At 42.3% G+C, this 12,826-nt stretch overlaps 1 protein-coding gene across 1 annotated transcript in view; it reads right to left on the bottom strand.

The window, feature by feature from the left end:
* Positions 1-11,332, bottom strand: part of RRN3 (RRN3 homolog, RNA polymerase I transcription factor) — a 28,967-nt gene extending 17,635 nt beyond the window's left edge. Inside the window, exons 1-8 of the mRNA XM_025416450.3 lie at positions 11,173-11,332; positions 9,371-9,476; positions 7,937-7,993; positions 3,584-3,673; positions 3,348-3,477; positions 2,475-2,534; positions 2,043-2,106; positions 242-311 (exon numbers count right to left, since the gene is read on the bottom strand). Coding sequence (XP_025272235.1) covers positions 242-311; positions 2,043-2,106; positions 2,475-2,534; positions 3,348-3,477; positions 3,584-3,673; positions 7,937-7,993; positions 9,371-9,476; positions 11,173-11,261 — 666 coding nt within the window. The 5' untranslated portion in view covers positions 11,262-11,332. The remainder of the gene's footprint in view (positions 1-241; positions 312-2,042; positions 2,107-2,474; positions 2,535-3,347; positions 3,478-3,583; positions 3,674-7,936; positions 7,994-9,370; positions 9,477-11,172) is intronic.
* Positions 11,333-12,826: the final 1,494 nt, after the last annotated feature.

Here is a 12,826-nt window from a genome sequence, read left to right on the forward strand (position 1 = left end):
TCATTAAGCCTATTCAGATATTTCTGAAATGGATTCTGCCCTTGATTTGTATAATGGAAAAAGGCACTGACATCCTTAGTGAGGCAAAGGCACTCACATCCTTAGTGAGTTTCTAAGAAAGGAATCTGAGTCAAATTCTTTCTCTTGAGTTTAATCTAGAAAACAATTGCAAAGATAGATGTAACATCACCTAAAACTAAACCAAAATTTCCATTATTTTCCCCATGAAAAGATTTCTTACCAATGTTCTCTCTGATTTTCGAACAAACGGAAATTTTTCCACCAGTATTGGCATAAGAAACCATGGTGTCCTATTTAAAAATAAATAAATAAATAAAATCAACTAATCCATGTTAATTGGAGTTTCTTGGAAAGTGACATTTCCATTTTAAGAGCAAATACGGATGTAAGAGACAAATAGTAACTAACTACTTCAAATAACCGGAACTTAAACACATGGCTTCAGAGAAAATCTACAATAACTTGGGGAGACCTAACCCCCTATTAACCTTATTATCAATAGCAAATTAAAGGGCAATTCTTTTTTCTACTTAAGTGACAAAACTTCAGTTTAAAATCTAAATGTTTTCCAATGTCGTGCACATATATTATTTTAAAAAGGAGAAAAAAGTAACAATTTGGTATTTTTTTACGTTAGCAAATAAACTTAGAGAAGGAACTTCAAGTTCACCCCTCCAAAAGAAATCCATGCTTTTCTTAAAAATCTATGCTTTTCTGTATCTTTTTAAAAATTCAAATATGGGGCGCCTGGGTGCTCAGTTGGTTAAGCAACTGATTCTTGATTTCAGCTCAGGTCACAATCTCAGGGTCATGGGATGGAGTCCCACATCAGGCTCCTCACGCAGCCGGCAGGCTGCATGAGATTCTTTCTCTCCCCCTACTCAGGGGGAGTATATAAAATAAATCTTTTTTTTAATATAAATATTTTATTTATTTAATTCATGAGAGACAGAGACATAGGCAGAGGGAGAAGCAGGCTTCCTGTGGAGAGCCTGACAATGGGACTGGATCCCAGGACCCTGATCTGAGTGAAAGGCAGAGGCTCGACCACTGAGCCACTCAAGTGGCCCCCCAAAATAAATCCTTTTTTTTTTTTTTTTTTTTTTAAGATTTTACTTATTCATTCAGGAGAGACACACAGAGAGAGAGGTAGAGACACAGACATGGAGAAGCAGGCTCCATGCAGGGAGCCCGATGTGAGACCCAATCTTGGGACTGGGCTCACACCCTGAGCCAAAGGCAGATGCTCAACCTCTAAGCCACCCAGGCGTCCCTAAAATAAATCTTTAAGAAAAAAAATTCAAATGTAATCCACATACAGTATTTGAACTGCAGTTTTTATTTATATGGCATGACACAAGGTTAAATGAAAATTTTTGGATATCATATCTTGTAGAAGGCCAAAGCAAAATTCTAACCACAATACAAAATGTGGAAGAAAATTTGCACACAAGCTTTAAGCAACAATTTAAATAATTTTAATCAAGTTATTAATTCTTAAATTTTTAAATTTTTAAAAAAATTTATTTATTTATTCATGAGAGACACAGAGAGAGAGAGAGAGAGGCAGAGACCATACAGGGAGCTAAACCGCTTAGCCACCCAGGCGTCCTAATTTTTAAATAAAAGACAACGGAGAGAACTAAAACGCCATCATGTAGAATGTGGTTGTTCTATCTACAAGTTACAAAAACATGTAGAATATGGGACGTCTGGGTGGCTCAGAGGTTAAGCGTCTGCCTTTGGAACAGGGCATGATCCTGGAGTCCCAGGATCAAGTCCCACATCAGGCTCCCTGCGTGGAGCAGGCTTCTCCCCCTGCCTATGTCTCGTTCTCTTTCTTTTTCTCTCTCTGTCTCTCATGAATAAATAAAATCTTTAAAAAAGGAAAAATAAAAACCAACATGTAGAATACAACTTGAGTTTTGATGCTGTGAACATAATAATTTCCTACTAATTGATTATAATTTTCTTGAGACTTAAAGACCATGATTCAAAATAAGCAACAAAAGGATACTCACGATGGGACATATCTTGCTATTATTTGCAAGGCTCTGTGACATGTGTCAAAATTGGCAGGAAGATCTACAATGAGAAAACTAAGTATGAGCATAAAAATAAAATTGGAAACTGAAGAATTATGTATTTTAAGCTAAAAACACCCACTAAACATAACTGAATCATTTATTAGCAACAAATTAAACTTAACATTTTTCTCCAGAGCCAACTATCAAAGGAGACTAAATGATCAATTACATAAGTAATGTATCAAAGGCAGCTGATTACATGTTAATGCTAAATGTAACAAAAAGATTCCATCAAAGGTTGCCATCTGTCACAGTCTACCTATAAGAATAAACCCTGGCATTGCCCTATATTTTATCATTCAATATGCATTCTCTCAGACACAGGAAGCATCCCTTGCACTTTCTTCTATTTCTCTTTATACTTACTATCATCTTCATCATCAGAGTCGGAAACATCTACGTCACCTTCCTTAATTACCACCCGGGCTTTTGAGGGAAAAACAAGATATGTTATTCTTTTTGTCACCAATCTAAACAATCGACTGCTACACAAAAAAGAGATTTTCCATTGTCCAAACATAGTACAATGACTGAATTTGCAGGTTAAAAAAAAAAAAAAAAAAAAACTCAAATAACTTTAAAGATAAAAATCACTGATTTTAACATTTCATGAAAATCTCACTAAAGCGAATTATAACCCTAAAAAAAAAAAAAATCACAGTAACAAATCTAGATGCTTCCACAGAAATTATAAGGAATAGATATGTACCTAAACTGTTGCCAATATGCATCTCAGAATTTTCCTTGTTGGCACAATCCCCTCACTGTTCCTAGAAAGTACGCTTTATTTTAATAAAGAGGTATTCCTTTTTTAAAAGATTTTATTTTTTTACTCATGAGAGACACAGAGAAAGAGACAGATACAGAGATAGGCAGAGGGAGAAGCAGACTCCATACAGGGAACCCGACGTGGGACTCGACCCCAGGTTTCCAGAATCAGGCTCTGGGCTGAAGGCAGCGCTAAACCGCTGAGCCACCAGCTGCCCAATTAAGAGGTATTTAAAGCAACACCTGGGTGGCTCAGTGGTTGAGCGTCTGTCTTGGGCTGAGGTTGTGATCCCAGGGTCCTGGGATCAAGTCCCACATCAGGCTCCCCACAGGGAGCCTCCTTCTCCCTCTCCCTGTGTCTCTGCCTCTTTCTCTGTGTATCTCATGAATAAATAAAATCTTTTTAAAAAATAAAAATAAAATACAGAGATTTTAAAAATGAAAAAGCAAAAAAAGCAAAGAACCACTTACGAGGTACAAAATAAGAAACAATCATGCTGAGACATGGTCTAAGGAAGACAGTCTGTGCTGATACAAGATTACCAAGAAAAGCCAAATACTCCTCCACCACTGTCTGACTTCTATTCAACCACTGCAATCTCTAGAGGTGGGAGGAAGAGAAACATAAAAGAAACATTTTACTGATACAATATGTTCTGTTTTCAGAGTACTGAAGCACATACCAGTGAAATAAATGGTAAACTTACCAATAAAATACTAATAAGCTGCTCAAAGTCCTTAGTTAAGTACATGATGGAAGAACGGAATTCTAACAGCCAGTTTATCATCTGGTCATCCTTAAGACAAACAAAGAAAAGTGCTTTCAAAATCACAAATCCTCTACATTAACTGAAAAGGTGATACCTATAGTGCACCAAGCACCTACCAGTAATACTTAAATTAGGAGAAAAAACTTACAAACTTACACTGAAGCCAAACTGGAATGAAAATTTCTTAGTTTGTATTAAAACAGAAGGATGTTATAATGTTACATTACAACTAGTAATTCAGACATACAGAAAAAAGAATTAAATGGAATACTTCATTCTGATCACTTCCTTTGCCCTAAGTAAGTGGAAATATCTCAAATGTTGACATGTGACACTTTTTCAAATGCAGGATGGCAGATTCAAATCCCTATAAGACCACAAGGACTAGGGGATCCCTGGGTGGCGCAGCGGTTTAACGCCTGTCTTTGGCCCGGGGCGTGATCCTGGAGTCCTGGGATCGAGTCCCACGTCAGGCTCCCTGCATGGAGCCTGCTTCTCCCTCTGCCTGTGTCTCTGCCTCTCTCTCTCTCTCTCTCTCTCTCTCTCTGTGTGTCTCTCATGAATAAGTAAATAAAAAAACCTTAAAAAAAAAAAAAAAAAGACCACAAGGACTAGAGTTACCTCTATTTCCTCTCTATTCATGCTGATGTTGAAACATGTTGATAACATTCAATCTAAGCTAATTAATTAGGGACATCAATACATACAACTTTTTCTCAAATCAACCTGTAACTAGATCTAAATGTATTAAGATGTGTTATATATACAGGGGTGCCTGGGTGGCTCAGTTAGTTTACTGTCTGACTCTTAATTCTGGCTCAGGTCATGATCTCAGGGTTGTTGAGATCGAGCCCTACATCAGACTCTATGCTGAGCGTGGAGCCTGCTAAAGATTCTCCCTCTCTCTGCCCTTTCTCTCTGCTCATGCCATGCTCTCTCCCCCTCTCTCTCAAAAAAAAAAAAAAAAAAGGTTTAATATATAAATCTTGGCTCCAGTACTCCATGAAATATTTTTCAGGCAATAAAATTACTGTTCATAATTAATAACTTTTAGTGACATCGGAAAAACTACTAAAAGAAGTCATGTATTAAAAAAAAAAAAAAAAAAAAAAAAAAAAAAGAAGTCATGTATAAAATATGCTATCAGGTAAATATATACTGTTTGTAATAACTCACATGTACCACATATGTAAGAACAAACTAACCCCCCCCTCAATTTGGAAAGAAATGGTTAATGCTAATTAAGACTCCGTAGGGGAAAGGCATATATAAATAAAAGCAATACAATGTTGTACCTATAACAAGGGACTATTAACAGTGGTGTGCTTCCAGTGATAGATTATTACAGACAGTATTGTACCTACGTGAGAGACTACTACCAGCCAGCCTTGTACCTGCAGGTATGGACTACTGATAGGGAGTATTATTTAGTGAGAACACAGCAGGTACCAAGTATGATGCTCAATACCACGCATATGCATCTCTTACTAATCCTAACATGTTGACGATGGAGCTGTTATTCCCATTTTACAGCTGAGGAAACTGAGGGTAAGAACCTGAATGGCTCAACCTGCCCATTTGAGAAGCTAATAAAGAACCAGGTTCAAACCTGTCTGAGTCAAAGCCTGTGTTCTTGCAACTCTTCCACAATGCCATGCTCCACACAGAGAAGGAGCCCACTGCCTTTTTCTCAACTTCATTCAACCATGACTGCTTGCCATGTGCTGTGACAAATTTCAATGAGATCAACTCTTTCCTGATAAAACCCCAAGTAAGCAGGCAGTAAAATCAAGTAAATCACAACTCATTTGCACTATGGTGCAATTTCATAATGTCCACAATCAGTAAAGGTAGCTTTACTGGTGTCTCACCAAGGCCTGAAGCAGAGAAAACAAGCTAAGTTATGTGCAAATAAAACGGAGTTAACTCTATCCTATCCCTTTTCCACTAAAAAACAGTGCAACAAAATTATAAGGCTACCATGTAAACTGCTCCATTTTTTAAAGTGAACTAGTCGCAAATGCTGATGCTTTAGTACTGAACCATTATTAGCAAATCACTTGCAACACTTTCTGAACTAACACAGACACAACTGCTGCAACTGCCGGGGTATGTCAAGACACCACCAAGAAGTGCTGATAAAAAATACAGTGGGGTGCCTGGCTGGCTCAGTCAGTGGGGCATATGACCCTTGATCTCAGGGTCGTTGAGTCTGAGCCCCACGCTGGGTTGTAGAGATTACTTAAAAAAAAAAAAAAAAAAAAAAAAAAAACTTAAAAACAACAATAACGGAAAATGGTTCTTTGTACTCACAGAAGAACTGGAGGGCTGGAGGGCCAAGGAAAGTTTTAAACAGGAAGTTACACTTCTGCTGTCTGTAAACAGACTGGGTGTTCTCTGGGGGCTACATCCCTCACTGAGTAACAAGCATGTATTCAGAAAATCAAAAGTAGTTCAGTTATGGCTAGACTATGTGGGAAGCAGGTCAACTGATAAATCAGGGAATCAAAGAGGGGCAGAGATAAATTACCGAAGTCCTTGTAGGACAGATTTGTGATTAGGAAGATCCGCTGGAAGGGTGGAGAATAGAGTGAATGAACACCATGTACTTATAGAGAACCAAGGAATATTCAATTAAAGAGGACACTTCACGGGACGCCTGGGTGGTTCAGTGGTTGAGCGCCTCCCTTTGGCCCAGGGTGTGATCCTGGAGACCCAGATCAAGTTCCACATCTGGCTCCCTGCATGGAGCTGCTTCTCCCTCTGCCTGTGTCTCTGCTTCTGTCTGTGTCTCTCATGAATACATACATAAAATATTTTTAAAAAATAAAAAATAAAAATAAAGAGGCCACTTCGGAGGGGCCTGAGTGGCTCAGTCAGTTAAGTGTCTATCTTCTGCTTAGGTCATGATCCCGGGGTCCTGGGATCAAGCCCCACATCAGGCTTCCTGCTTAGCAGGAATCTGCTTCTCCCTCTCCTCTGCCCCTCTCCCGCTCTCCCTGCTCATGCTCTCTCTCACAACCACTTTCTAATAAATAAAATCCTTTAAAATATAAAATAAATTTTAAAAAGATACTTCAGCTGGATCTCAAACAGCAGGAGTTTTGTCAGTAAAGTAATAATAATAGTAAACACTAATATAGTAATTACCATGCCAGGCACTGTTCTAAAATTTTAACACACAATAACTCATTTAATCCTTACAACCACCCCATGAGGTAGGTGCTACCACTGGTTTCCATTTTATAGCGGGGGGTAGTGAGGCTTAGAAGTGCAGTATATTTACCCAGTAACAAAGCCAGTAAGGGAGGGAACCCATGTAGCCAGAGCCCATGCTCAAATAGGTAGCAAATAAAGTAGATGCAGAGGACCTCTTGCAGTCACAAAAGGCACATGTAAAAAGATAAAGATCTCTATCATAGTTATCATAGCATCCACTCACAGTGGATTTAAACATGTACAGGAAATGAGAAAATACGCACTGTCAGCAGAAACAACAGATAAAAACTACAAAGCCCCTTGTGTCAGGAACTGTCCTAGCACCTCTCATATGTTAACTCACTGGATCCTCTAAAACCTCTAATTTAAAAGCCCACTCTTGTTTTTCAGGTTTTACAAAGACAAAAACAAAAGCAGAGAGGTTAAACAAGTTGCCCAAGATCACACACTGGGAAACAGAGTAAGGATTTGATCTCAGGCAATCTACCATTACCATGGTAATAGACTATTTTTTCCAAAACTGGGAATTGGGAGAAAAAAGGGAAACAAAATTTACTGAGTCATGACTATGTGACAGGTATATATCTTAAAAGCTACTTCTCTTGAAACATTTTCAAAAATGCTGAAAAGAGTAGTAGTAGTAGTAGCAGCTTGAAACACAAGTCAATTTGTGTTTTTGTTTTAGCAGTGGAAAGACATGAGAGCTGCATGCAACACAGACCAAAGAGGTTCCAAAAGGAAAGATGAAGGAGGGATTCTCCTGAGCACATCTTGGACTTGATGCTTCTTTGCTATGGAGGGCTGCCCTGTACTTTGCTGGACATTTAGCAGCACCCATCATCCACTCACTAGATGCTAGTAGAAGCCCTCCCTCCCCAAGATGTGACAACCAAAAATGTCTTCAGTTCATCACCGCATGTGTCCTGGGGGCAAAAGTGTCCCTGATTGAGAGCCACCGCATTAAAGTGGGGGATCATACTGAGAGCAAGTTCTTGAGAACAGAATAGGGCCAAAATTGCAAACTCAATCTGTGGCAACAACTTTGCTCATGATCAAATGTAAATTAGTTACCTTTATGTCTGGATCTGATAGCTGGTTCTTCAACAACTCAAAGTCATTTGTTTCACCCTAAACAAGAATGGGGGGGAAAAAAGTAGTTTGCTTCAATTTCCTGTTAAAAAACAAATAGCAGGACTTTTTACTATTACAAACGGAACATCATAACTTTCACAGATCAGGGATCCCTGGGTGGCGCAGCGGTTTGGCGCCTGCCTTTGGCCCAGGGCGCGATCCTAGAAACCCGGGATCGAATCCCACGTCGGGCTCCCGGTGCATGGAGCCTGCTTCTCCCTATGCCTATGTCTCTACCTCTCTCTCTCTCTGTGTGTGTGACTATCATAAATAAATAAAAATTTTTAAAAATAAAATAAAATAACTTTCACAGATCAGTGGATTGTAAAATTCTAACTACAAAAATTTAAAAACTCATGTGAGTGGAGCTAGGAGGCTTGGAAAAAAAGAAAATGAATACGAACAGGTTGTTCACATCTAGGTATACGTGCCTATTGACACCTGAATACAACAGCTGATGACAGAAGAGACCATCCTTTCACATATATGGATTTAAAATGCTTATACATACAAAAAGACATTCATATTTTTCTTCCATCACTGAGATTTAGTAGAATCACTTCTAAACTAACACAAAACCTAACCAAAAAACAAAACAAATCCCTACTGATAGAGTTGGTTTATTGTCCCAAAACAATGCTTAGGTAATTCCTTAAGAAATAAAATGCTCGGGATCCCTGGGTGGCGCAGCGGTTTGGCGCCTGCCTTTGGCCCAGGGCGCGGTCCTGGAGACTCGGGATCGAATCCCATGTCGGGCTCCCAGTGCATGGAGCCTGCTTCTCCCTCTGCCTGTGTCTCTGCCTCTCTCTCTCTCTCACTGTGTGCCTATCATAAATAAATAAAAGTTTAAAAAAATTAAAAAAAAAAAAAAGAAATAAAATGCTCTTGGGGTGCGTGGGTGGCTCAGACAGTTGAGAGTTCGACTCCTGGTTTCAGCTCAGGTCATCATTTCCAGGTTGTGAGATGGAGTCTGCACTCAGTAGGGAGTCTGTCTCCCTCTCCCTTCGCCCCTCCCCCATGTGCTTGCTCTCTAAAAAATGTCTTTAAAAAGGGAAAGAAAATGCTCTGATCTAATGATTTTTTATCCTAGCATTTGATAGTTTTTTAAAGATATTATGCAAATAAAGCATTTGAAGGTCTACAACTTCAGCAAAGAGGCTATTACTAATTTTCAGCTGATAGCATCATACTGTTGTTATTAAATAACTGACTTCAAGATTGACGTCTAAAATTCATTTTACTATGTCTACTGGTGTTTAGTATAAAGGCTACAATTATATCCTAGCCAACAAAAACCAAATCTTCACATATCAATTATATCTCAATAAAGCATGGTGGGGAAAGGACACCAAACATCACATTATCTCCTCTTACCTTTTTGTACTTCAGCAAGACTTCTGTCACAGTTCCACCAAACCGAACAGTTTTTCTTGGGGGAGAATTGAAGAAATCATTCTCTAACGTGAGCATATCTGAAAGCCTGTAGAACCGAGATTACCACACTATTGAGTGCAGAACAGAGAAGGCTGAAAATTGTAACAGTCAACATTTATTGAGCCAACATCATTCACTGGGACTACCGCTAAAGCCTAACTGGCCTCCCTGCTTCCACTCTAACCTCCCAACATTCTTCATTCAGTGATCTAATGATCTTTCCAAAATTTAAGACAGATCATGCTACTCTACTCTCCTGTCAAGTTCTCCAAAGGTTTCCCACCTCACTTAGAATACAAACCCAAACTCTGTCGCTTATCTTCAACGTCCTACATTAATCTGGCCCTGGCCTACCTCTCTGACCTCATCTCCAACCTAACGTACTGCAGCCAGTTGGTTTCTATTCTTCAAACTTGCCAAGCTGATTCCCATTTCTCTTGCTGTTCCCTCTATCAGAAACACTCATGCTCCAGATCTTCACTCACTGGGTTCTGCTCTTCATTCAAGCCGAAGGTCAAATGTTAGAGGGACTGAGATCTTCAAGTACTCATCCTCTCCCTCTCCCCCCATCATCACCCAGTTTTATTTCTTCAGGTTATCTCTACCTGAAACCACACTGTTCCTTCATTTATTGGCCTGGCCACTGCCTTTCCCTCCTTAGACTCTAAGCTCTGTTAAGAGCAGAAATACTGTCTTTTGATAAACTCCTGTCTTCAGCATCTAAACAAGAAAGAAGGGCAGCCCGGGTGGCTCAGCGGTTTAAGCGCAGCCTTCAGCCCAGAGCCTGATCCTGGAGTCCCGGGATCGAGTCCCACATCGGGCTCCCTGCTTCTCCCTCTGCCTGTGTCTCGGCCTCTCTTGCTCTCTGTGTCTCTCATGAATGAATAAATAAAAATCTTTTTTAAAAATAAATAAATAAACAAGAAAGCATAGGCACTTAAATACTATGAATGACAAAATTGCCAAGTGTCACAAAGTTTTCTTCCTCTACACGGAGGGCGGAAAAACAGCATCCTACTAATAATGACTCTCAAAAGTTAAACCCTGAAATGTTTCATGGGGGTTACGAGCTTTAAGGGTTGAGGACGACAGGGGCGCCGGGGCGGCTCGATCTGTTAAGCATGGGACTCTTGGTTTTGGCTGAGGTCATGATCTCAGAGTCTTAAGATGGGAGCCCCACCTGCAGTCCCTAGCTCAACGCGGAGTCGGCGTGAGATTCTCCCTGCCTCCCTCTGCCCCTCCCGCAGCTTGCGTCCCCTCTCTCTCTCTCTCTCTCAAATAAATAAATAAATCTTAAAAAAAAAAAAGTTGAGACATACTTTAAAAAAGTGCACATGTTAACAAATTTCAAACAAAAAATTACGACACCGTGTGCCATGAAGGACAGCAACCCCACCCCCCCACCCCCCGCCATAAATCAAAGAGCCCAGGGAACTCCTTCCAAGTCTGGACGAAGACGCCGGAGGGAGGAGTTAAGGAGAGGCTAGTACCCAGGCCCGGGGGGGCGGTGGGGGAGGCCCGTGCGGGGGACAGAGTCGCCCTCCCAGCCCCCTCTCCCATCTTTACGACCCGCTTCGGGGACATGGGCTCACTCCTGAGGACCCGAGATGACCCTCTCTAGCCGTTGCTCCCCCGACTCCATCAGCTCTGCCCCCAGGCCCTTTCACATCCGCCGCCCTAACCCCCGGTCCTGGGATTCTGTCCCAGACGGCGCAGAGCGAAGCGTCCCGGGGTCTCCTCACCCGGTCCTCGACGCGCCCAGAGTCTTGACTGCAGAGCTCGAGGCAGCCCCATCTCCGGGAAACCGCGCGTGGAGCAACGGGGCCGCCATTGGGCCCGACGCGAGCGACGACTGCAGCTCCTGCCGGAAGTCGTGCTCTTTGGGGCCACCCTCTGGACCGGAAGACGCGCGCGCGCGCGGCGGCCTCCAGCCAATCAGGAGCCCCGCGTGTGAGCGCAGAGAGCCCGGCGGCCTAGAGCGCCTCCTGAGTCGTCTCCTCCGCGCCCTGCGTCAAGGCCCCTCCTCCCACGTGGAGGACTTTCCCCGCCGCACGCCGGGCCGCGCTTGCAGTGGATGCAGCACTGGGAGAGGAGAGGTCCTTGGAGTCTCCGGACCAGCCCCGGGGGTCCTGAAGGAAGGGCGGGGCCCCCCCGGAGGTGCTTAGCGGTGGCCGGGTTCCTCGAGTAGTAACTTTACGGAGTCAGAGCATCCCTTAGTCACACTAAAGAAACTGAGCGTCAAGCCCGCAGAGAGAGGGGCGGGGGATTCGAACTCCGCGCCGCTCCACCACCCAGCATCCTGGGCTCTGTGCCCTCTGGCACCACCCTCACAGACATCCCCGCTGATCGCATCTTTGCAGAAACTGAGGTGTGACGGAGCGACTTACCCAGCGATCACCACCCAGGTGCGGTGGTGATCTGGGATGAGACATCAAAGAGCGAGAGGGCAGTTTGCAAGAGGCATTAGCCCTTGGACTTAAAATTTTTTTTTTAAAGATTTTATTTATTCATGAGAGACACAGAGAGAGAGGCAGAGACACAGGTAGAGAGAGAAGCAGGCTCCATGCAGGGAGCCCGACGCAGGACTCGATCCCAGGACCCCAGGATCACTCCCTGGGCTGAAGGCAGATGCTCAACCGCTGAGCCACCCGGGATGCCCGGACTTAAATATTGAAGGGAGGTCCAGGAGTCGGCCAGGCCAACAAAGCAGTGAAAGGTCTTCCAGAATGGGGAACGGCAGGTGCCCAGGCCTGATGGGAGGGTAGGAAGCGGAGGAGGGCAGGGGGGAGTGACCCGCCCCTCGGTTTCTAGGAATGCAACATGTTGCAACCTTTGGAAACTGTATAGAACCATCAAAAGGACATTGAACCAGCTGGAGCAGCTTGTGAAATAAAACACTGCTCTATTTTGCAACAGTGTATCGTCAGTAACTGTCTTTCTGCCAAGGCCATAGGGACGCTTTTCTATTATATATATATATAATAAATTTATTTTTTATTGGTGTTCAATTTACCAACATACAGATAACACCCAGTGCTCATCCCGTCAAGTGCCCCCCTCAGTGCCCGTCACCCATTCACCCCCACCCCCCGCCCACCTCCGTTTGTTTCCCAGAGTTAGGAGTCTCTATGTTCTGTCTCCCTTTCTGATATTTCCCACACACATTTCTTCTCCTAGTTCGTTTCCCAGAGTTAGGAGTCTCTATCCCCAAACCAGAGGGAAAAAAATTAAATCTACATTCATCGGCACTCTCATACACCATCAGTAGAAATGTAACTCTGTGCCATGGAGCAATATGACAATTAATTTATTCTTTCATTGTTAAGAGTGTGCAAGGAAAGCACATGTGCAAAAGAATATGTTAATGTAAGTCATACAACATAATAAAATGATTAT

This window comes from Canis lupus, chromosome 6 (genome assembly GCF_003254725.2).
Source record: "Canis lupus dingo isolate Sandy chromosome 6, ASM325472v2, whole genome shotgun sequence".
Classification (NCBI taxonomy): domain Eukaryota; kingdom Metazoa; phylum Chordata; class Mammalia; order Carnivora; family Canidae; genus Canis; species Canis lupus.